A 17,337-nucleotide genomic window follows, 5' to 3' on the forward strand; every position below is an offset into this window, starting at 1 on the left:
TGCTTAGTTCATGGAGTTTTATTTCAATGATTGTTTCTCAAGAAAAGCCAGTGATGGTCATCTTTTGCCTGCAATAAGATATATAGTTATCCAAGGGCAGCAATAGTGCTCTTTGTGAAAAATAGGGTTTAAGCAATTACTCTGAAGTTTCTTTTGAAGCAACTCAATCTCTAGTGCCAGTTTTTTCTTCTTTAAGGTGTCAAGTTCAATTTCTCCCCTTAATTTTTGTTTTTTTAAGAGCAAAATACTCAATTTTATGTTGAAGATTCTGTTTATATAGGGTACGGATATCCCCCTGTGCCATTAAAAAAAAAAAAAAAAAAACTCAACAAGCCTCATGCAACAGAAAAAGGAAAAGTAGACTGCCGACCTCTGTATATTTTTGTGCTGTAGGCCTGTCTGTAGGCGTTTCCTCCTCCTATATTGCAGTCAGAAATAATGTGTCCACACCTATAAATTAAATAAAGTTATTTGTGCACTTACAAGTAATTCCTCCAAAGGACAGTCATCTGAGAGGGTTTCTTCACTGTCCTGTGCAAAAGAAAAATGGGTTTTACAAAGTGTTGCACTTTCTTTCCTTTTGATGTAAAGTTAGAAATGTCCACTCACTGTACATATTTCAGACACCACTTTCTTGGGAACAGATAAAAGTGTTGGTTTATTATGTAAAACTACACAAAAGAGGAGAACTCAATGGCATTACAATACACAAGGAGAAAATATGATCAATATCAAATTGCAAAAAAAATGACATTAGTTATACAGCTTTCACCTTCACAAGTCAAAGAAATTAACTCAATATTTATTTGTCGAAATGACTGTACAAGCAATTTGGATTATAGACATAATTTAACGCAGCAACAAATTATTTACGAAAATTGAAATATATATGAAATTATTAAAATAAGACTATATACTGTAATTGTAAGTGATATAACCATAACATGGAACACTTACGCATTTAATTTGTCTGCTACTTTTTGCCAGCCCTCTCTCCTGGCGTTTTAATTATTTTTTCAAATTATTACTGTAAGCAAACCCTTCCAGTAATAATTCTTGCTCTGTTGCGTTGAAAAACTGAGCGCGCTCTTTTGCCATGTGAGCAGCCAATAGCAGCGTTGCTGATCATTGTTTCTACTATCGATACATATCCCCTTTTAAACAAGCGCATGAACGCGCATTTATCTCAGATAACTCAATCCAGCGATACTAATCATAAACAGCAGGTGTGTTCGAAGAACCCAATTAGCCGGATCATGATTAGCACGATGATATTATCTTGGATGTGTCATTTGATCTCGGATGTAATAAGCGACGTACGAAGAACGGGCCCCTGATGTTTACAATATATGTTCAGATAAATATTTATATGTATATGCTTTTATAAATCCTTGTTTAAACTATACTCTATTTCTGTTTTTGTACATTTACATATAATAAACACCACTTTAAATTGCACTACATGCTTCACACTCTATTTTTTTACTATAATTATTGCCCTTCTCATTTGTATACATACTTGCACTATTTGTACATATTTTGTCATGCCAATAAAGCACACTTGCCTCTTAACACAGACCGCACAACACAAAGAAACAAGACTCGTTGTCTATAAAAGGAACATGGTATTATTGGATATATAGAAATATGTTTCGCATTCAATTTACAACATTTCTGAAATAAAATATTAGGAATAAAAACTGCTTATAGACATTTAAAATTGCAGTGACACGTTTAGTTCATGTTTCACATCAATTAACACTGGAGAAGCATCACAAAGAAATCACACATCGCCGCTCACCTGTGTTTCTGTCATCAGAATAATTCATCAGATGGAGGGTTTTGTGTTCAATCACAACATTCATTCTTTCCCTCTGAATGACGGACAGAAGAAATGTTTCCATACAAGCGCACACCTGACGTTCTGTGTCCAGCACCTGTTGGCAGGTAAAACTGATGTACACTATCAGAAACACAACACTCGCATGATGTGTGTGAGGTCCACGCTCATATCACCTCAACAAATGACCAATATAATTGGCTGGGAAAATGTAAACAAAATATAAACAACATGACTTTCAGTGCATTGCATGATTATGGGATAGACACACAGGACAATATGATCTGTGGCATACTAACAAGTGTTCGGTCATCTTGCACTCTCTGAATACTGTACACACTAAAGTCTGCAGAAAATGTTTTAATGTTGAATTGAGTTTTTTCAAACTAAAAATAAAAGCTGTCGGTACGATCACTCATAACGGACACTACACCCAAAAATGGAGCTTCTGTCATCATTTGCTCACCCTCAAGTATAAATGTCTTTGTTCTGCTGAACACACAAGGTTTTTGGAAGAATATCCGCCATTTTCTGTTCTTGATCAACATTAACTACCATAGCTGAAAAACTCAAATGGCAGTCAAGGTGCCCCAGAACTGAATACCCAAGAAAATATATCATTTTGTGTTCGACTATGGTTGTCAATGATGTATGAGATTGCTAACATTCTTACAAATATCTCTCTTTGTGTTCAGCAGAACAAAGACATTTATACAGGGTGAGGGTGAGCAAATGATGACATAATTTTCATTATTGGGTGAAGTATCCTTTTAACATAAATATGACGTCTGTGTAGTGTGTACATCAAATTGAACGTGTTAAATGATATACTCCATACACACAATAAATGAGTTGTTGGAAAGTGCATGTGGGAAAATCACTCGGCTGTTGAAGTAATTACACACACACACACGTCTGGTTTACCATCTCCGTGGGGACAGTCCTTAAATCATTTTTGTACAGCACAAGCTGTATATGTAAGCTTTCCTGTAGCTCAGTGGTAAGAGCAGTGCGTCAAACACCCAAGGTTGTGGGTTCGATCCCAGGGGATTGCACATACCTAATTATAAATGTATAGGACATTGCAATGTAAGTTGCTTTGGATAAAAGCGTCTGCCAAATACATAAATGTAAATGTATATTGTATCCACTAACCCAACCCCTAAAGCCAAAATTCACAGAACTTTTTGCAATTCTAGATTTTGAAAAAAAATTGTTCTATACAATTTATAAGCATTTCCCCACAGTGACACGAGTCCCCATGAGCTGATGTATCCTCAGGTTTAGGTCCCCACAGGGATATACAAGCATGTCCACGCACGCACAATTCAATGACTAAAATGGCAATATTCTTGATATCTTAACAACATTCTGCTAACTGCAACTACTATTCTTTCTCTTTCATTCCTGGAGGAAAAACTACTAAATATTTTTCCTCACATTTTCTTTTAACAGTATTTTGGTCTTGCGATTAAACCTGTCCAAGGGTCTCGTGAAAAACAAGAAACCTGCTGTGGTAGAACAGGCTGAAAAACTATTTTGAGGGTGAGAAATTAAAAGGCACCGACTGATCTTTACATACTGTATCATTTACTTTCCTCAGAGAAAAAACTCAAATCAGCCCTGAGAACACTGAATGTAAAGAACTTGGAATGATGTCAGAGCGACCAGCAAATCTCACACATATCATATCAATCACAAATATTAAACAGGGCTCATATTGCTCCCGGGGTGTACATGAGCAGAAAATGCGTGTGTTTATAAAGCGTGCCATATCTCTTCCCAAACACTTCAGATGAGCACAAGCAAAAGCCAGCCTGATTCTCCCCTTTAAAAACACACCGCGCTCCTGAAAAATTACAAACGGACCTGTGGACGTGAGCCACATCTCACCTGTGAGTGCAAGAAAAGCAGCCGAAGTGACAGAAAGAGTCTTGCAAGTAAGAGAAGTAGAAAATTTATTGCAGTATTTGTTCCATCAGAGGCGTGTGGGTCCCTTTACGCTGAGCAGGGCGACAGGTTTCATCGCAAATGTCCTTGGACACAGCCCTCCTCACAGACACTGCATGCTATACACAATAAATTACAGCCACACGGTGCTATCGTACAAAAATGGACAAACAGCTCAACAGAAAGAGTCGTCAGCCGGTAGAGGAGGAGCTAAGCTATAGAAAGCCGTCTGACGCTAAGAAATCCAAAAACAAGAGAAAGGGAAAAAAGGGTAAAAACATCGACAAACTAATTCTTTCAACATTCAGTATATATTTAAATTTCTTTTATAGATATAAACAATATTTTTTATGTTAAACTATGATACACTGGGAGTAGAAATCAAACAACCAGAAATCTGCTGCACAACAGCGAAGGAGCACCCATACAATGTTTCTCCAAACATTTTATTCCTGCCATACGACGATGCACTCCGGCGTCACACCCGGCGTCCATCAGAGAGAAGTCTGTAGTGTACATGAGCCGCTCGCGTGTGTGTTTGGCTGACATAAGATGACCCGGGAGATGTTTGGCTGGTAGGCATGATGGGAATCGTGTGTTGACGTATCATTAGCTGGAGTTTCTGTCCTTGGCAGCATACAGCGCACGTAGAGTCTGTGCCATCTTGTGGGTGAGCTTGTTGCCGCTCGTGAGTGTGATTTTTTTGTAGATGATGTCCGTCTCTCGGATGGTGTCCACCCAAGGCACGAGCTTGCGTCCGTCGCGGCGCTTGGCCTCGGACCAGGTGCTGGAGTACGATCCGGCCATCCAGTGGATGCTGTAACCGTCACTGTTCCTCTGGACGACACGTGCTATCTGCGGCCGGTCTCTGTATTTGGGGCAGTGGATGGCTATGATGTCAAGTGCGCTGACGGTCTCGCTCATGTTGGCCAACAGCAGGTCACGTTTCCCTCGCTTAGACGCCTGAAAGTGCAACAAAAGCATGAGATCTACAGTCGACTTTTATGCTGGAATCACACCAAACTAGAGGTCGACAGATTCATTGTTTTTGTAATCGGCACCGATAACGATAATTGAACTATCGGCAATAACCCCAACCGATAGTTTTTCCTGGTTGCGTTCGATCCAGACGCAGCAGAGAAAGCTCTACTGTGATACGCAGGTGGAGAGTTCAGAGTATAGTGTAAAACAGCGACCTCTAGAGGCGGAAATAAAACTGACAGCCTGTTTGGTTTGGAGACGGGAAACTACAGTCTGCAAGGACCGGAATACATCAGATGGGGGATTAAAAGTTTCACAATGACAAGCCAGTTGAAGTAAACATGATTTTAAAAAGTAATTCATTTATTAACTATATGATGCATTTAATGGGGAACAACGTTTTTTTTGCCAAAAGAAATGAGAGTGCGCTAACAATAGGAGCCTATTAATGTTAGGTTAAGAAGTTATAACATGGTGACAATAATACATGCAGAAATGTTTAAATTTTATTATTGTAACTACAGAAAGGCATTTGTGAGTACTGTGTGTGCGCGCGTGTGAGATTCGCCTCCGAAATAGAAAACAGATGACAGAGACAGCACGAACAGCTAATAATAATGACATTCGTCTTTATGTAATAAAAAACGAATGTAAAAACAACAGTATATATTGTAAAATATTACAATGGATCCGTCATTCTGCTAGTTTGGTGTCAAGAATGTTTTTAATTATCAAGTAATCATTTTTGAAATTACCTACTTATAATTTTGTTTAAATCATACACTGGAGTTTAATATTTATATGTTTTATTTAAAAGTACAATACAGTTTAGTGGTTCAAGCAACGTGTTTATTGATGCAATACACTTCATTGCTAATTTACTTTTACTTTTTTATTTGATATAAACCATTAAAAACTATCGGTAATTAATCGTTATCGCTAGGTACTGACCACCTTAGTTATAGTTATCGGCAAAAACCAACATCGGTCGACCTCTACACCAAAAGGGAACAATCGCATTCCACTCTCTTTATTACTCGCGGAAAAAGTTTGTTATTTTTGCTTGAGTGACGCGATCTGACAAATATTTCAACCTTGGTGTGAACACGCCTTAAGTGGACCAGATTGGATGTCTTTTGTTCTCTCACCCCAGGCGTTCTCTCCTCTCCTTCGCTATCTGCATCCTCGGAGTCAAGCGTGTGGTGGTTTCGGGGGCTCGCAGACCCTCCCCCCAGCAGTGCTGTGATGGCTTTGTTCCTCACGTTTGCACTCGTGTCTCCATCCTCGTCCTCTTCATCGGGGTCCAGGTGCTCCATTAGCAACTTGAACTGAGATTCAAAAACACACAGCTTTGACTGACAGATACTCACATCCCATAAAACAACAATATAAATATAGTAGTGACGCTCAGGGCTTTCTGTGAGATACACAAAATGTGTAAAAGTACTTCTGGTGTGTTCTCACATCAAGGTATTGTTTGACGATTTTCTTCTTCATCTGGTGCGTCAGGTTATCGTGAACGTCATCGTGGTTGAGGAAGTCGATGGTCTGCCGCGGACTGAAGTGCACCGATGTCTTTCTGTTCACGGCTTTGTCGTACACCTTGGCCGACTCAGTGGGAGAGTACTTCTGAATTTTACTGCGTTGAAAACATGACACATTTTTGATTTTTTTTACTGCTCTAACATCATTACTAAAATGACATATATATACCATATATATACCGTATATGAAGAGTTAGGTTCCAAAATGACATAACTCAGTTTTTATGATGTTATCATGTCTTCATTGTGAAACAAACCCACTAATGTTTGATTGAGATTAATAAGAATGCACAATCAAAAACATGATTTTAGATTTTTTTTACTAAATTCTTCATATATATACTGTATATATTTTAAGGTTAATAAATGTGGTTTCATAAATACGATTACAACTAGAATAAAGCAAACCAAGCGTAATTTAGTCTCGTCCTGGTTTGTGGATGTGTGTTACCTGTCTGAGAAGCCGTAGAGGTTCTTGAGATGTTGTTTCAGCACCAGCAGTAATAAAATGCCTTGTGATGCTCTGGCGAAGTCCAAGAGAGGCGAGGTGTCGTCGGGCAGACGCTCCATGACGGCATCCATATCCTCCAAATCCGAATCGGATTCAGACTGCACCTCCTTGGCGTTCTCCGTCGGCCTGGGCTTTCTCACCCGCTGGCCCTCTTCGTCCTCCTCAAAATCATCATCCTCGCCCTCCTCGTTGCCGAGGTCTCGCTCTTCCTCCGGCTCTTCGGAACCGTTCTGTTGTCTCCGTCGTCTCTTCTTCCGACTCTTACGACCCGGAACTCGGATGAGAGACTGAAAAGAAAACAAACATCAGACCATGATGACATCACAACACACCAGCACATAAAACAGACATTTTTGTTGTATTATAAATAAAAAAATACATAAAATAATCATTTTTTTTACGTTTGCGAGGGTTTGTGTACCTCTTTGAATGACTGGAGCAGGTTGCTGCCCGACACGGACAGTGTGATGTCTATGTGATGCATGATGAACAGAGGCTCCTCCTGTGACTGATATGGGTAGTAGGCCAAATTATCAGCGACGAACAACAGCATGTTCACCTCCATCTTCTGCTCAGAGAGAGAGAGAGAGAAAGACAGAATTTAACATCGCAATGACATGAAACGAAAGAGAGAGACGAGCGGGCGAGTGGTGCTTACCGAGCTGTCATCGAACAGATTGAGGAGCGAGATGAGGAACGCTCGTCTGTGTTGTCTGTTTGTCCGGATCATGCTGTACAGGTGAGAACACAGCGCAGAACTGGACTCGTCTTGACGGAAGCCACGGATGATGGATGCCGACGACCCCAGGATCGCCTGCTGTACTTGATAAGACATCTTCATCCCTGCTACGGCTTTCATCTGTTTGCGACAATCCAAGCCGGTTAAATACTGTCTGCTACATCAACAACATCAACCCTACAGCTGGTGTCACCCGAGGAGCTCAAACAGCTCAAACGGAGTTTCTTACACTTCATGCTGAACTATATCTGACCAATAGGAGCGCTACACCAGAATGATTGTCCAGTAATGACTATGACACGTGTGACAGGTGTTGTGTATTGATGCTCACATGGATGAATCCAGTGTACTTCTTATCAATCTCCACCAGCTGCTGGTCGGCTTTGTTCCTCATGGTGGGCTCTGGGTCCGTTCCCATGGCGACCAGATATGGCACACACTGTGGTCACAGAAAAATGGAAATAAATAAGGAGTGCGTGTCATTTATCAGTTATACATATTTAAAAGGTTTGGTACCTGGATGCTGATCATGTGTGTGTGTGTGTGTGTACCTGTACGGGGTGTATGAGGCCCTGGCTGAGGGTCAAGGCAATGACGTTAAGGGCGAAGTGTCGCACGCTGGACTGCGTGTGGAAGAAAGACTCCAGGACTTGTTTGAGATACAGCTGCATGATAGAGCTGCTCATCCCGGACGAGATATCGCCCATCTCCTTCAGATCCTCCTGCTTCGACATCTTCTGCCCTGCGCACGCACGCACACACACAAGAAAATAATGTCCGACTGCTCACAGAACTATACGTGTATTTAATATTTCTGTTTTTCCCCTCACATTCTCTGTCAGCTTCCTGCATGCGCGAGTCCTCCTCCTGCAGGTACATCTGGAGATTCTTCAGCACCTGAATCTTCAGCGTGATGCTGCTTCTCTTGTCAGACAGCAATCCGTTATACAGAGACTTCACCTCCGGTACAAACATCTGACTCGGGTGCATGATTAACAGAAACCCTGCCGCACATCACACACAACACGTCACGGGTCATTTTGTGTTTCAGGTCACATATAAAACATGATTACTCTACAGTTATTACATGGCTGGTTGGATGCTTGATTCTGATTGGCCAGCAGGTTCGTTATTTCCAGATAACAACCTCTCAAAACTAATAACACGGATGAAGCAAATCATTTGGACAGGTTTTTTTGCCAAATTAAATACAAATATGTTTTTCAATAACATTTATTAGACGGCTTATTTGAATGCTTGATTCTGATTGGCCAGTCATGACATTTGCAGGTTCATTATTTCCAGATAACAACCTCTCAAAACTAATAACACCCTGTAACCCGGACGCAGCAATTCATTTGGACAGTTTTTTTTGTGACAGATGAAATATAAATATGTCTTTTAATAACAAATAAGACATTATATTTACACATGATTAAATCAATTTGCCCTTCGTGTCGTTTGAACGTCGTTTCTTACTTTAAAACCAAAACTAAACAGCTTTTCCTCGCGGAAGGTCTGCATCCAGTGAAAATGAGCTAATAAAATATTTCATTATAAAATATTATGTCCAGTTATTTTCTCATTTGGGAAGCAGCTGTGATACAAGCCTTATTACACGCTTGAGGCTTATTTCTGTGATAACAACCAGCTGCCTGTGCATTATCCCTCACATGTACGTTCATGTGTCATATACCTGAAGAACTCACCTCATAATTAGTACTTTTCATTTAAGACACATTCTTCAAACTTTCTTTTCAGAAAAAGTCAGATAATGACATCAATAACCAGAAAGAAATTTGTAAGCGATAAGGTACGAGAGGCTGTGCTTGATTGTGAATAAATCACAGCTGAAGGTGCTGTTGGGCATGACATGTGACATTCTTTACAGCTTTCCTTTATCTCATTTGTTAGTTTGTGGCGTTAGCATCATATAGGTCACAGGTTCGATCCCAGGGATTGCATATAATCAAATGTAAAGTATCGTGCGATGTAAGTCGCTTTGGATAAAAGCATCTGCCAAATCCATAAATGTAAATTCTAATGTTGTGCTAACGCTTTATACTGACAAGCTTGTGTTATATGTGACGTGTCTTTCTTACCCAAACCAATGATGGCTTTACATCGGACCTCCTCATCCTCATGATTGGTGAAGTACAGCAGTAATTCCAGAACCTTCTCCTTTATCACGACCTGTTCACAGCACGACACACGTACAGAATAAATCAATCTAAGATCATACATCAGAACAAAAACACCTAGAAGTTTCTTTAAATAAATGTGATTTTTAAAAGCTTAATAACTCGAGGCTGCCCGTTACGATTCACTAGAGGAGAGTTGAAGAACAGTGCTGTAAAAATAACAAACATATTCAAATCAAGCACATTTACATTAAGATGTCTTCACATGTTTTTTTGGGCGTGTTACTGTTTGTTCTCATCACAAAAGAGAAGAAACTGTTATAAATACGTGACAAACGTTTACTGCTTTGCCATATGAGAAACACTTGATATCATTATTCATACCTGCAAACTCGGAAGATATGAAAAAAGTGATTTGAATTTGAGAATTTGAGAACGAAAAATCGATGTCTTATGCTGCTATGGTGCACTCCGTGCCATTACGCGCTGGGGGGTGGGTTGGGTTGGTAGGGGGATGTATTGTGATTTTGCAAACGTTTTTTAAGTGCAAAACATGACACCAATGGAACAGCAGCTAATCACATGACAACAGTTTTGAGTTACAGGAAAAATATGGATTTTGTTTGAATTTGAGATTTTCGTAAAAAATAAATACGTTGCCCTCGTCTCACGATCCCAATGCTCCAAGTCATACTGATGTCAAGAGAGTTATTAAGAGAAAAAAAACTCTTCGGATTAACACGATTAACATAAATGCCCTATTTGTATTCAAAACTGTGTTTCGCCGAAAAGCGACTAGTTTGCAGGTATGATTATTCACAGATATCATTTATCAATATTTTCTATTCCCAGATGTTCTCATCCTCCTGTTAGCTTGTGTACGTGAAAAGGCTGGATTACCTTCGTGGTGCCCTTGAAATCCTCTCGGTCGAAGTCAAAGTGTCTAGAGAGAGCTCCGACAGTGAAGAGTGATCTGAGGAGCGCTGCTTTAGTGGCGGTCATGGCCATGCTGTTTGTACCCTCCTGATGCTGAACCTTCAGCTTGGTCAGAGCTCCGTAATAACGGTTAAAACACGCCCACACAAACTTATAATTACGGGTCACTTTATTCACTACCGCTCCCAAACAGCTGACGCAGTGCTGGACAACCTGCCAAGAAAATAGCACAACATTAGCATTCGGTTCTTCTTTAGCATTCTTGTGACATGCTTTAGGCACTTACAGTCATGCCGTATTTTAAAATAAGTTTCATTAGGTCTTCTTCAATGGTGGTGAGGAAGCTCTCGCTGGGATGATCCATCAGAGGAACCACCAGCTCCAGGATCTTAGCGACGTTACAGATCACCATGAAGTCGCTCTGAGACTGAAGGACGAGAGAGAACACAAATGCAGTGAGAACACATGGCCACTAGAGGGCAGCAGGATGCAGATGAGAAACGGCTGTGGTTCAGCACTTACACTGCACTTGGTGGTGAGGTAGGGCTGCATCGTCATGGCATGCTTGACCATCAGCTGCGCGCGGATCTTACTGAACAGATACAGCGTAGTGATGCACGCCACCAACCGTGTTGAGTTCACGCTCTTGTGCTCTGTACACAGATGACATCACAACTACAGGTCAACATCTCCTGGAGAAACCTCCTCTTTATGTGAATGCGTTTGCTTGAAATTACTGAGAATCTGTATTTCTCAAACCCATTTTTTCGAAAGAAGAAGCATCGGTTTTTGTGTTCGTACCTGCTAGCGCCTCCTCGTATTTCAGGATGTGCTCCACCAGATTGTCAACTAGCTGCACGCAGGCTTTCCTCGCAGGCTTATAAGACGAGTCCTCCTCAGACTTCAACAGCTTCACAAACAACACAAGTCATTGAAACATCCTCCGTACACACGTGAACAGAAGCGGATTGTATGAACACACACTTACGTTCTGCAGAAGCTGCTCAAACCAGTCGTAACCCGTGTCTCGACAGGCAGCCACCTACAACGACATCAACATGACAACACGTTACACAGTTAGACGGTTTACACGACGCAAACGTATGTCTGATTCCATCTGATGTTAACACTCTATTTAAAATACAAGTGCACTTGACAATAAGGGTGCACTTGAAGTCGAGCAACATGACGTCTCCACTGAAACAACCTTCTGTGATCCGCTTTGCATTCACTTTGCAAGCGTAACATTTAGGAAGTAAAACCAACTCTACATGAGACACAATCTAGCTGGAAAAATTATTCAACAGCTGCGATTCTCACGAAACCACTGAAACATCATGACCGTAAAGGTGTGAATAATATAACATAAACTTCTGCAACACAACATGATCACAATTCAGATTTATTTCAGACTGATTTATGACTGATATTTTCACCCTCCTTAACATTTAAAACACACGCAAATATATATTTACATTAAGTTTGATTTTATGTGAAGAAACACATCTACTGGCACCTTTCAAATGCCTAACAAGTTAACAGATTACTTCATTCTACTTCAAAACTTTCTACCGCAGAACACGAAAGAAGATAGTTTGAAGAATGCTGTTAACACCCCCCCATTCACTTGCATTGGTTACAATAGAAGTGAATGGGGGTCCAGTGCTGTTCTGTTACCAACATTTTTCAAAATATCTTCGTTTGTGTCTGCGGAAGAAAGAACGTCATACAAGTTTGTAATGACTTTTAATATTCTCTTGTCTTGCATGTTAAATAATATCGTGCTTAGGCATCATGGCTTTGCTTGTTTTTAGAAAACATTCTATGGGTAAAGAGAATTTCAAAGTCTTGCTTGTAATTAAATGTTCTAAATTTGACTAAAATGTCAGTAAGTTTTGAAATGAACACCTTTAAACATGTCATTCCTTGTTTTTAATGAATGTAAAAGAGATAAAAGTGTTTTTAAGAAAATCATGTTTGACATCTATAAGCAGGATTCACACCGAGAAGATTCCAGTGTGTGCAGGTCTACCCAACAAAACCTTACAGACATAGAAGAGCTGTGAACGCAGAGCATGAGATGAACATCTGTCTGTACTGACCACATCTGTGATGTTGAGAATCTTTCTGTTCATGGTTTCCTTGTCGTGGTTGGCCGTGGGTGTGAACCAGAGCTTCTGGAATGTTTCGTTCACCAGTTTCTGCAGGGATGAACGCAGCGTTAGCTCTGAGCACTAACAGCACACAGCAGCTGTGACATCATCAGTGTAATACATCACAGACCTTGATGCCTTCCTCGTCGTTCACCCTGCGGATCATCTTCACGCACATCTCCGTGATCTTACTGAAGTTGGGCTGCTCCAAACAAATGTCTCGCAGGATCTTGATCACTCTCTTCCTCACGCTGATACCCGTGTCCTGAAGAGAGAGAGAGGATTGTTTTAACAATGAAGAACAGAACAGAAGACAGTGCAGCGTGCTGAGACGTACCAGTATCCTCTCGATGAGCATGTCATAGTACTGCTCTGTCAGCTGAGGTCGACTCAACACAAAACGGCCCAACAGCTCCACAGCTGCCTCTCTCACGCTGGTGGAGTTATCCATCAGACGCCCGTGAACACCTCGCTGCATATCAGACTACACAACACACACACACATAAATCACCAGCGGCAGAATGGACGTTTGGTGTCAATGAAGACGACAGCTTTACCCTGGCCAGAATACTGGGGTCCACAGCCACCACCTCAGACAGACACTTCATGGCTTTAGTCCGGACCGCTATAGCGCTCTCCCCTAAAACACGCAGAATCTGAACAAACAAACAGAAGAACATGTCAAATACACTCCTGACCTCCTGTTCAGACCCCCAGCGGCACCAAGCGACTAAGGTAGGCGGTGTCATTCATTTCAATGGAGAGCTGGCGGCACGAGCGCGACTGACCATTGGTGACAGGAAGTGGGCGTGACTATCGACGCGTCAAAGTCGAGATCTGCTCAACTTTATCAGGGCTCGACATGAAGGACTGCCTGATCCCCGGGGCCAGCATGAGAGATCGTCGGATTCGGTTCTCACGTGCGGTTTTAGATACGCATGCAGCCGGAATGCTGCATCAGATAACGCGCAAAATGCTGAATTGAGTTCTTTTTCACGTCTTCTTACTCTTAATCTGACATATCCACGAAAAATGATGCCAAAATGCCAATATTACCAAGAATACTTGGAAAAAATTATCAATTATGTCTAACGGGAACAAAACGTGTGTTACATTATATTAGATCAGTGCATCTCTTAAAGGGGCAGCACTGCTCTACACCGATTCAATAATAACTTAACAAAGATTAAATCCATATTATATTTATAACAGTGAAGACTATAAAGTATTTACATGATTTAATTTCTGTACCTGATAAATCTTATTATCACACCACTCTAAAACAGCAGAAATGCACTGATTATTTGTATGTTTGCTTTATTAAATTTTTCTGTGCTATTGCACATTACTTGATCTTATTTGATTACTTGCTGACTAGTTGTTTTCAGCAATAGGTGACATTTTTTAGTTATAGGCTCATTGTTTTTATGGTATCATACGCATATCCCGGACGAGCCCTGCTTTCAGATGGTGGTCTAGTGGGTTAAACCACTGAACTGGTAAATCAAAAGGTTGTTGGTTCGATCCCAGCATCTACCACCAGTGTGTCCTTGAGCAAGACACTTTACTCCATGTTGCTCCAGGGGGATTGTCCCTGTAATAAGTGCACTGTAAGTTGCGTCTGCCAAATGACTAAATGTAAATGTAAATATTTAATAAGATGACATAAGTAATTATTATTTAACACTTGTTTGTTGTGGGGCCAGTGAAAATTTTGGCAGGGCCAGTAAAAATAGGAACCACTTGACCGACTGGGCCAGTAGACAAAATCCTGAGAGTTGAGCGACTTTCGGAAGCAACCACCAATAGGAGCTTTCCTGTAGCTCAGTGGTAAAAGCATTGCATTAACAACGCAAGGTTGTGGGTTCGATCCCAGGGGATTGCATGTGCCCAAGTATAAATGTATAGGATAATACAACGAAAGTCGCTTTGGATAAAAGCGTCTGCCAAATGCATAAATGTAAATGCAGGAGTAAAGAAGCCGAGCTCATAATCTGTCTCTCGAAAGTCTCTGCAGGGTTTGTTACAATTGTTTCTAGAGCAACCAAAGCTAGAAACGCCTCCTAACCACCTCGTAGCGACGTGAACACACATTCATACAGAACTATCCATGTGCGATTCTTGTTTTAGCATTCAATGAGATTGTAGGGTTTGTGTATTTTGTTGAGCCTTTTACGTTTACAACACATTTGGACATAAAAGACATCCGTCATATTCTGGCAATGAACCAATACTTCGTGAGTCACGACAAGGCCTCATGGAAGAGAATCAATTGAAGAGTTTGGTTCTAAAATGAGAAACTTTATTCAAAAATCATATTTTTTTTATTGTGCATTCCAATTAATATCAATCAAACTCCAGTTGGTTTGTTTTGGTTTAAGCCACAAGACCTCAAAAGATACAACTAACTAACACAATAAAACAGCATTTAAACATCCTAACATCATAGAAACGTGAGTTTTCAACTCTTCAACTGTCTGTGATCACGAATGAAGAAAACTCATGGATGAACACACAGCGATGATGTCATTATTTTCTCACCTGTGTCAGGTAGATGTCAAAGCTCTGAGAGAAGGGTCTGGTGGAGGCCAGATAGCGAACGATAAGGCCGGCGTCCTCGTAGTCCACCGTGTCTGAATTCATCCTGTTCAAAGTAGTTTTGCATGAATACCTCAGCACGACCAATCAGAATTCTGTCTTTAGGTGGACATGATTAAAGAGAGGGATACCTGAGAGTAGTAAACTGATTGGGAGTGGATTTAATGACCCTGTGCAGATATTTCTTTCGCGTCTCGGCGCGCTGCATGATGTCTCCGGTGGCCTGCAGCTCTTTAGCGTGCTGCGCCCCGTCTGAATCGTCATCCTTCGGGTTTGTGTTGCGCATGGCCTTCTCAGCCTCCGTAGTGCAGTCTCTGAACCACTGAGCGATGTAAAACTTGCGTGAAAACTACAAGAAACAGAGCAGAAGACTTTCCATGAAGTGTTCAGACTTTGGAGACATAAACACACGGATCAGAAACGGTCACACTCACAGCGAGGGCGGGGTCGGTCTCTGCGCTCTCGTCCATGTAATCTAACAGTGCTTTCTGCAACCGTTGGGTCTCGTCTCCCTCCGAGCTCTAAACACACAACAGCAAACACAGAGCGATCATTACACGGCGTTGGCAGTCGTCAGTGCGAGTGTGTGTTCGTCGTAGCTTCGCTCACCTCTCTGACGATGCGATCGATGGCTTTCTGATCCATTCTGCTAGTAACAGAATCTTTCCTCAGCCGGGCGGCGACGGTGCCCAGATAGTCCAGCGATGCCACTCGCAGGGCCATTTCTGTCTGCTTGTTACTGAACTGATGCACCTGTAGGAAGGGCACGAAGGGTCAAAAGTGCAGCATATAGGGTTGCGTGTGGCTCGGTGAGAGTTTCATCTGAAGAAAAGACTTTGTTTCTGTCATTACCAGTAATCTTCCCAGCAGGCTCAGCAGCAGCTCAGAAGCGGGCCATTCGGGTTTGTTGACCGTAGATAACAGATCCTGCACAAAGTTTTCAAACAGCGGCCTGTAATCTTCCTCCGCCTGTTTACTGCCACACCTGAGATGGGTCAACACACAAAAAAACACGCCTTGAGTGCCCCAAGCATCACACACAGACATGTAACGAGACAAAAAGAGTTTCAGAAAAACATAATCTGACTTTTTGAGGAAGACGGAGAGGAAGTTCTGCGCCGTCCTTCTGGCCGTCTCGTACGAGTTGGTGATCAACACGTCGTCATCGACCTGAGAGGCAGAATTCATTCATACGTTATATTCAAGAATCATCTCGTTGTTAGATTAGATCTGATCTCAGAGGTCATGGGTCATTGTATCTGGGGGAAAAATCACTAACACGTCTGTCAAATACATGAACGTAAAAATGACAACACCTTGTCCAAACTGAAAGTTCTTATCTGATTGGCTGCGAGTCAAAAGTCCACAAAGTTTCAGCCAGCTATGACAAACGACTCATTGAATGTCACACATAAATAAAGAAAATACGTTCACAAAATACTGCTAAAGACGCTTTGTTAACATTAATGCTGGTGAGATATGCTAATCAGTTTTGAGCAGAAAATATGGGAACAAAATCAACACACAGTGGGCCTCATTCATGAAACACAAGCGGAACGATTTTTTGTGTAAATCGTTCGTAAAGTGGTTTTGAGGCAAACTTTTGGATTCATGAAATTTTCAAAATGTAAGTTGGTATGAAAAATGTACGCTGCGCCGTAACATGTATAAAGACTGAATAAAACTGCATGTAACGTTCTGTATTCTTTTAGACAAACTGATGACACTACATTCTGATGGAGAAGTTTTTTGACCTGTCTTTAATCATTTTTTACTTTTGAACTTTGGGTAAAACGCAGAGCTCATCACTGTCCTTTTTTATACAAGCGTCCAATCAAAGTGGAGAAGAGGCGGGATAAACACTTCATTGACCAACCATCATACACAACAATGGAGAAGTTAATATTACTGGTTACTGTATTTACATATAAAGTAATATTCTT

General features: G+C 41.1%; 1 protein-coding gene across 2 annotated transcripts in view; it reads right to left on the reverse strand.

Moving 5' to 3' along the window:
• Nucleotides 1–3,781: 3,781 nt before the first annotated feature.
• The window catches only part of nipbla (NIPBL cohesin loading factor a), a 31,930-nt gene continuing 18,374 nt past the window's right edge, over nucleotides 3,782–17,337 (reverse strand). For both annotated transcript variants that reach the window (XM_056745402.1, XM_056745404.1), the window contains exons 21-45: nucleotides 16,482–16,564; nucleotides 16,247–16,379; nucleotides 16,004–16,147; nucleotides 15,829–15,915; nucleotides 15,526–15,743; nucleotides 15,338–15,440; nucleotides 13,354–13,452; nucleotides 13,133–13,279; nucleotides 12,926–13,060; nucleotides 12,745–12,843; nucleotides 11,631–11,684; nucleotides 11,444–11,552; nucleotides 11,165–11,295; nucleotides 10,929–11,069; nucleotides 10,607–10,855; nucleotides 9,668–9,758; nucleotides 8,396–8,569; nucleotides 8,117–8,307; nucleotides 7,897–8,004; nucleotides 7,485–7,685; nucleotides 7,248–7,394; nucleotides 6,767–7,113; nucleotides 6,236–6,410; nucleotides 5,920–6,099; nucleotides 3,782–4,753 (exon numbers count right to left, since the gene is read on the reverse strand). In XM_056745402.1, coding sequence (XP_056601380.1) covers nucleotides 4,400–4,753; nucleotides 5,920–6,099; nucleotides 6,236–6,410; nucleotides 6,767–7,113; nucleotides 7,248–7,394; nucleotides 7,485–7,685; nucleotides 7,897–8,004; nucleotides 8,117–8,307; nucleotides 8,396–8,569; nucleotides 9,668–9,758; nucleotides 10,607–10,855; nucleotides 10,929–11,069; nucleotides 11,165–11,295; nucleotides 11,444–11,552; nucleotides 11,631–11,684; nucleotides 12,745–12,843; nucleotides 12,926–13,060; nucleotides 13,133–13,279; nucleotides 13,354–13,452; nucleotides 15,338–15,440; nucleotides 15,526–15,743; nucleotides 15,829–15,915; nucleotides 16,004–16,147; nucleotides 16,247–16,379; nucleotides 16,482–16,564 — 3,900 coding nt within the window. In that variant the 3' untranslated portion in view covers nucleotides 3,782–4,399. The remainder of the gene's footprint in view (nucleotides 4,754–5,919; nucleotides 6,100–6,235; nucleotides 6,411–6,766; nucleotides 7,114–7,247; nucleotides 7,395–7,484; nucleotides 7,686–7,896; nucleotides 8,005–8,116; nucleotides 8,308–8,395; nucleotides 8,570–9,667; nucleotides 9,759–10,606; nucleotides 10,856–10,928; nucleotides 11,070–11,164; nucleotides 11,296–11,443; nucleotides 11,553–11,630; nucleotides 11,685–12,744; nucleotides 12,844–12,925; nucleotides 13,061–13,132; nucleotides 13,280–13,353; nucleotides 13,453–15,337; nucleotides 15,441–15,525; nucleotides 15,744–15,828; nucleotides 15,916–16,003; nucleotides 16,148–16,246; nucleotides 16,380–16,481; nucleotides 16,565–17,337) is intronic.

Source organism: Triplophysa dalaica, chromosome 4 (assembly GCF_015846415.1).
Source record: "Triplophysa dalaica isolate WHDGS20190420 chromosome 4, ASM1584641v1, whole genome shotgun sequence".
Lineage (NCBI taxonomy): Eukaryota > Metazoa > Chordata > Actinopteri > Cypriniformes > Nemacheilidae > Triplophysa > Triplophysa dalaica.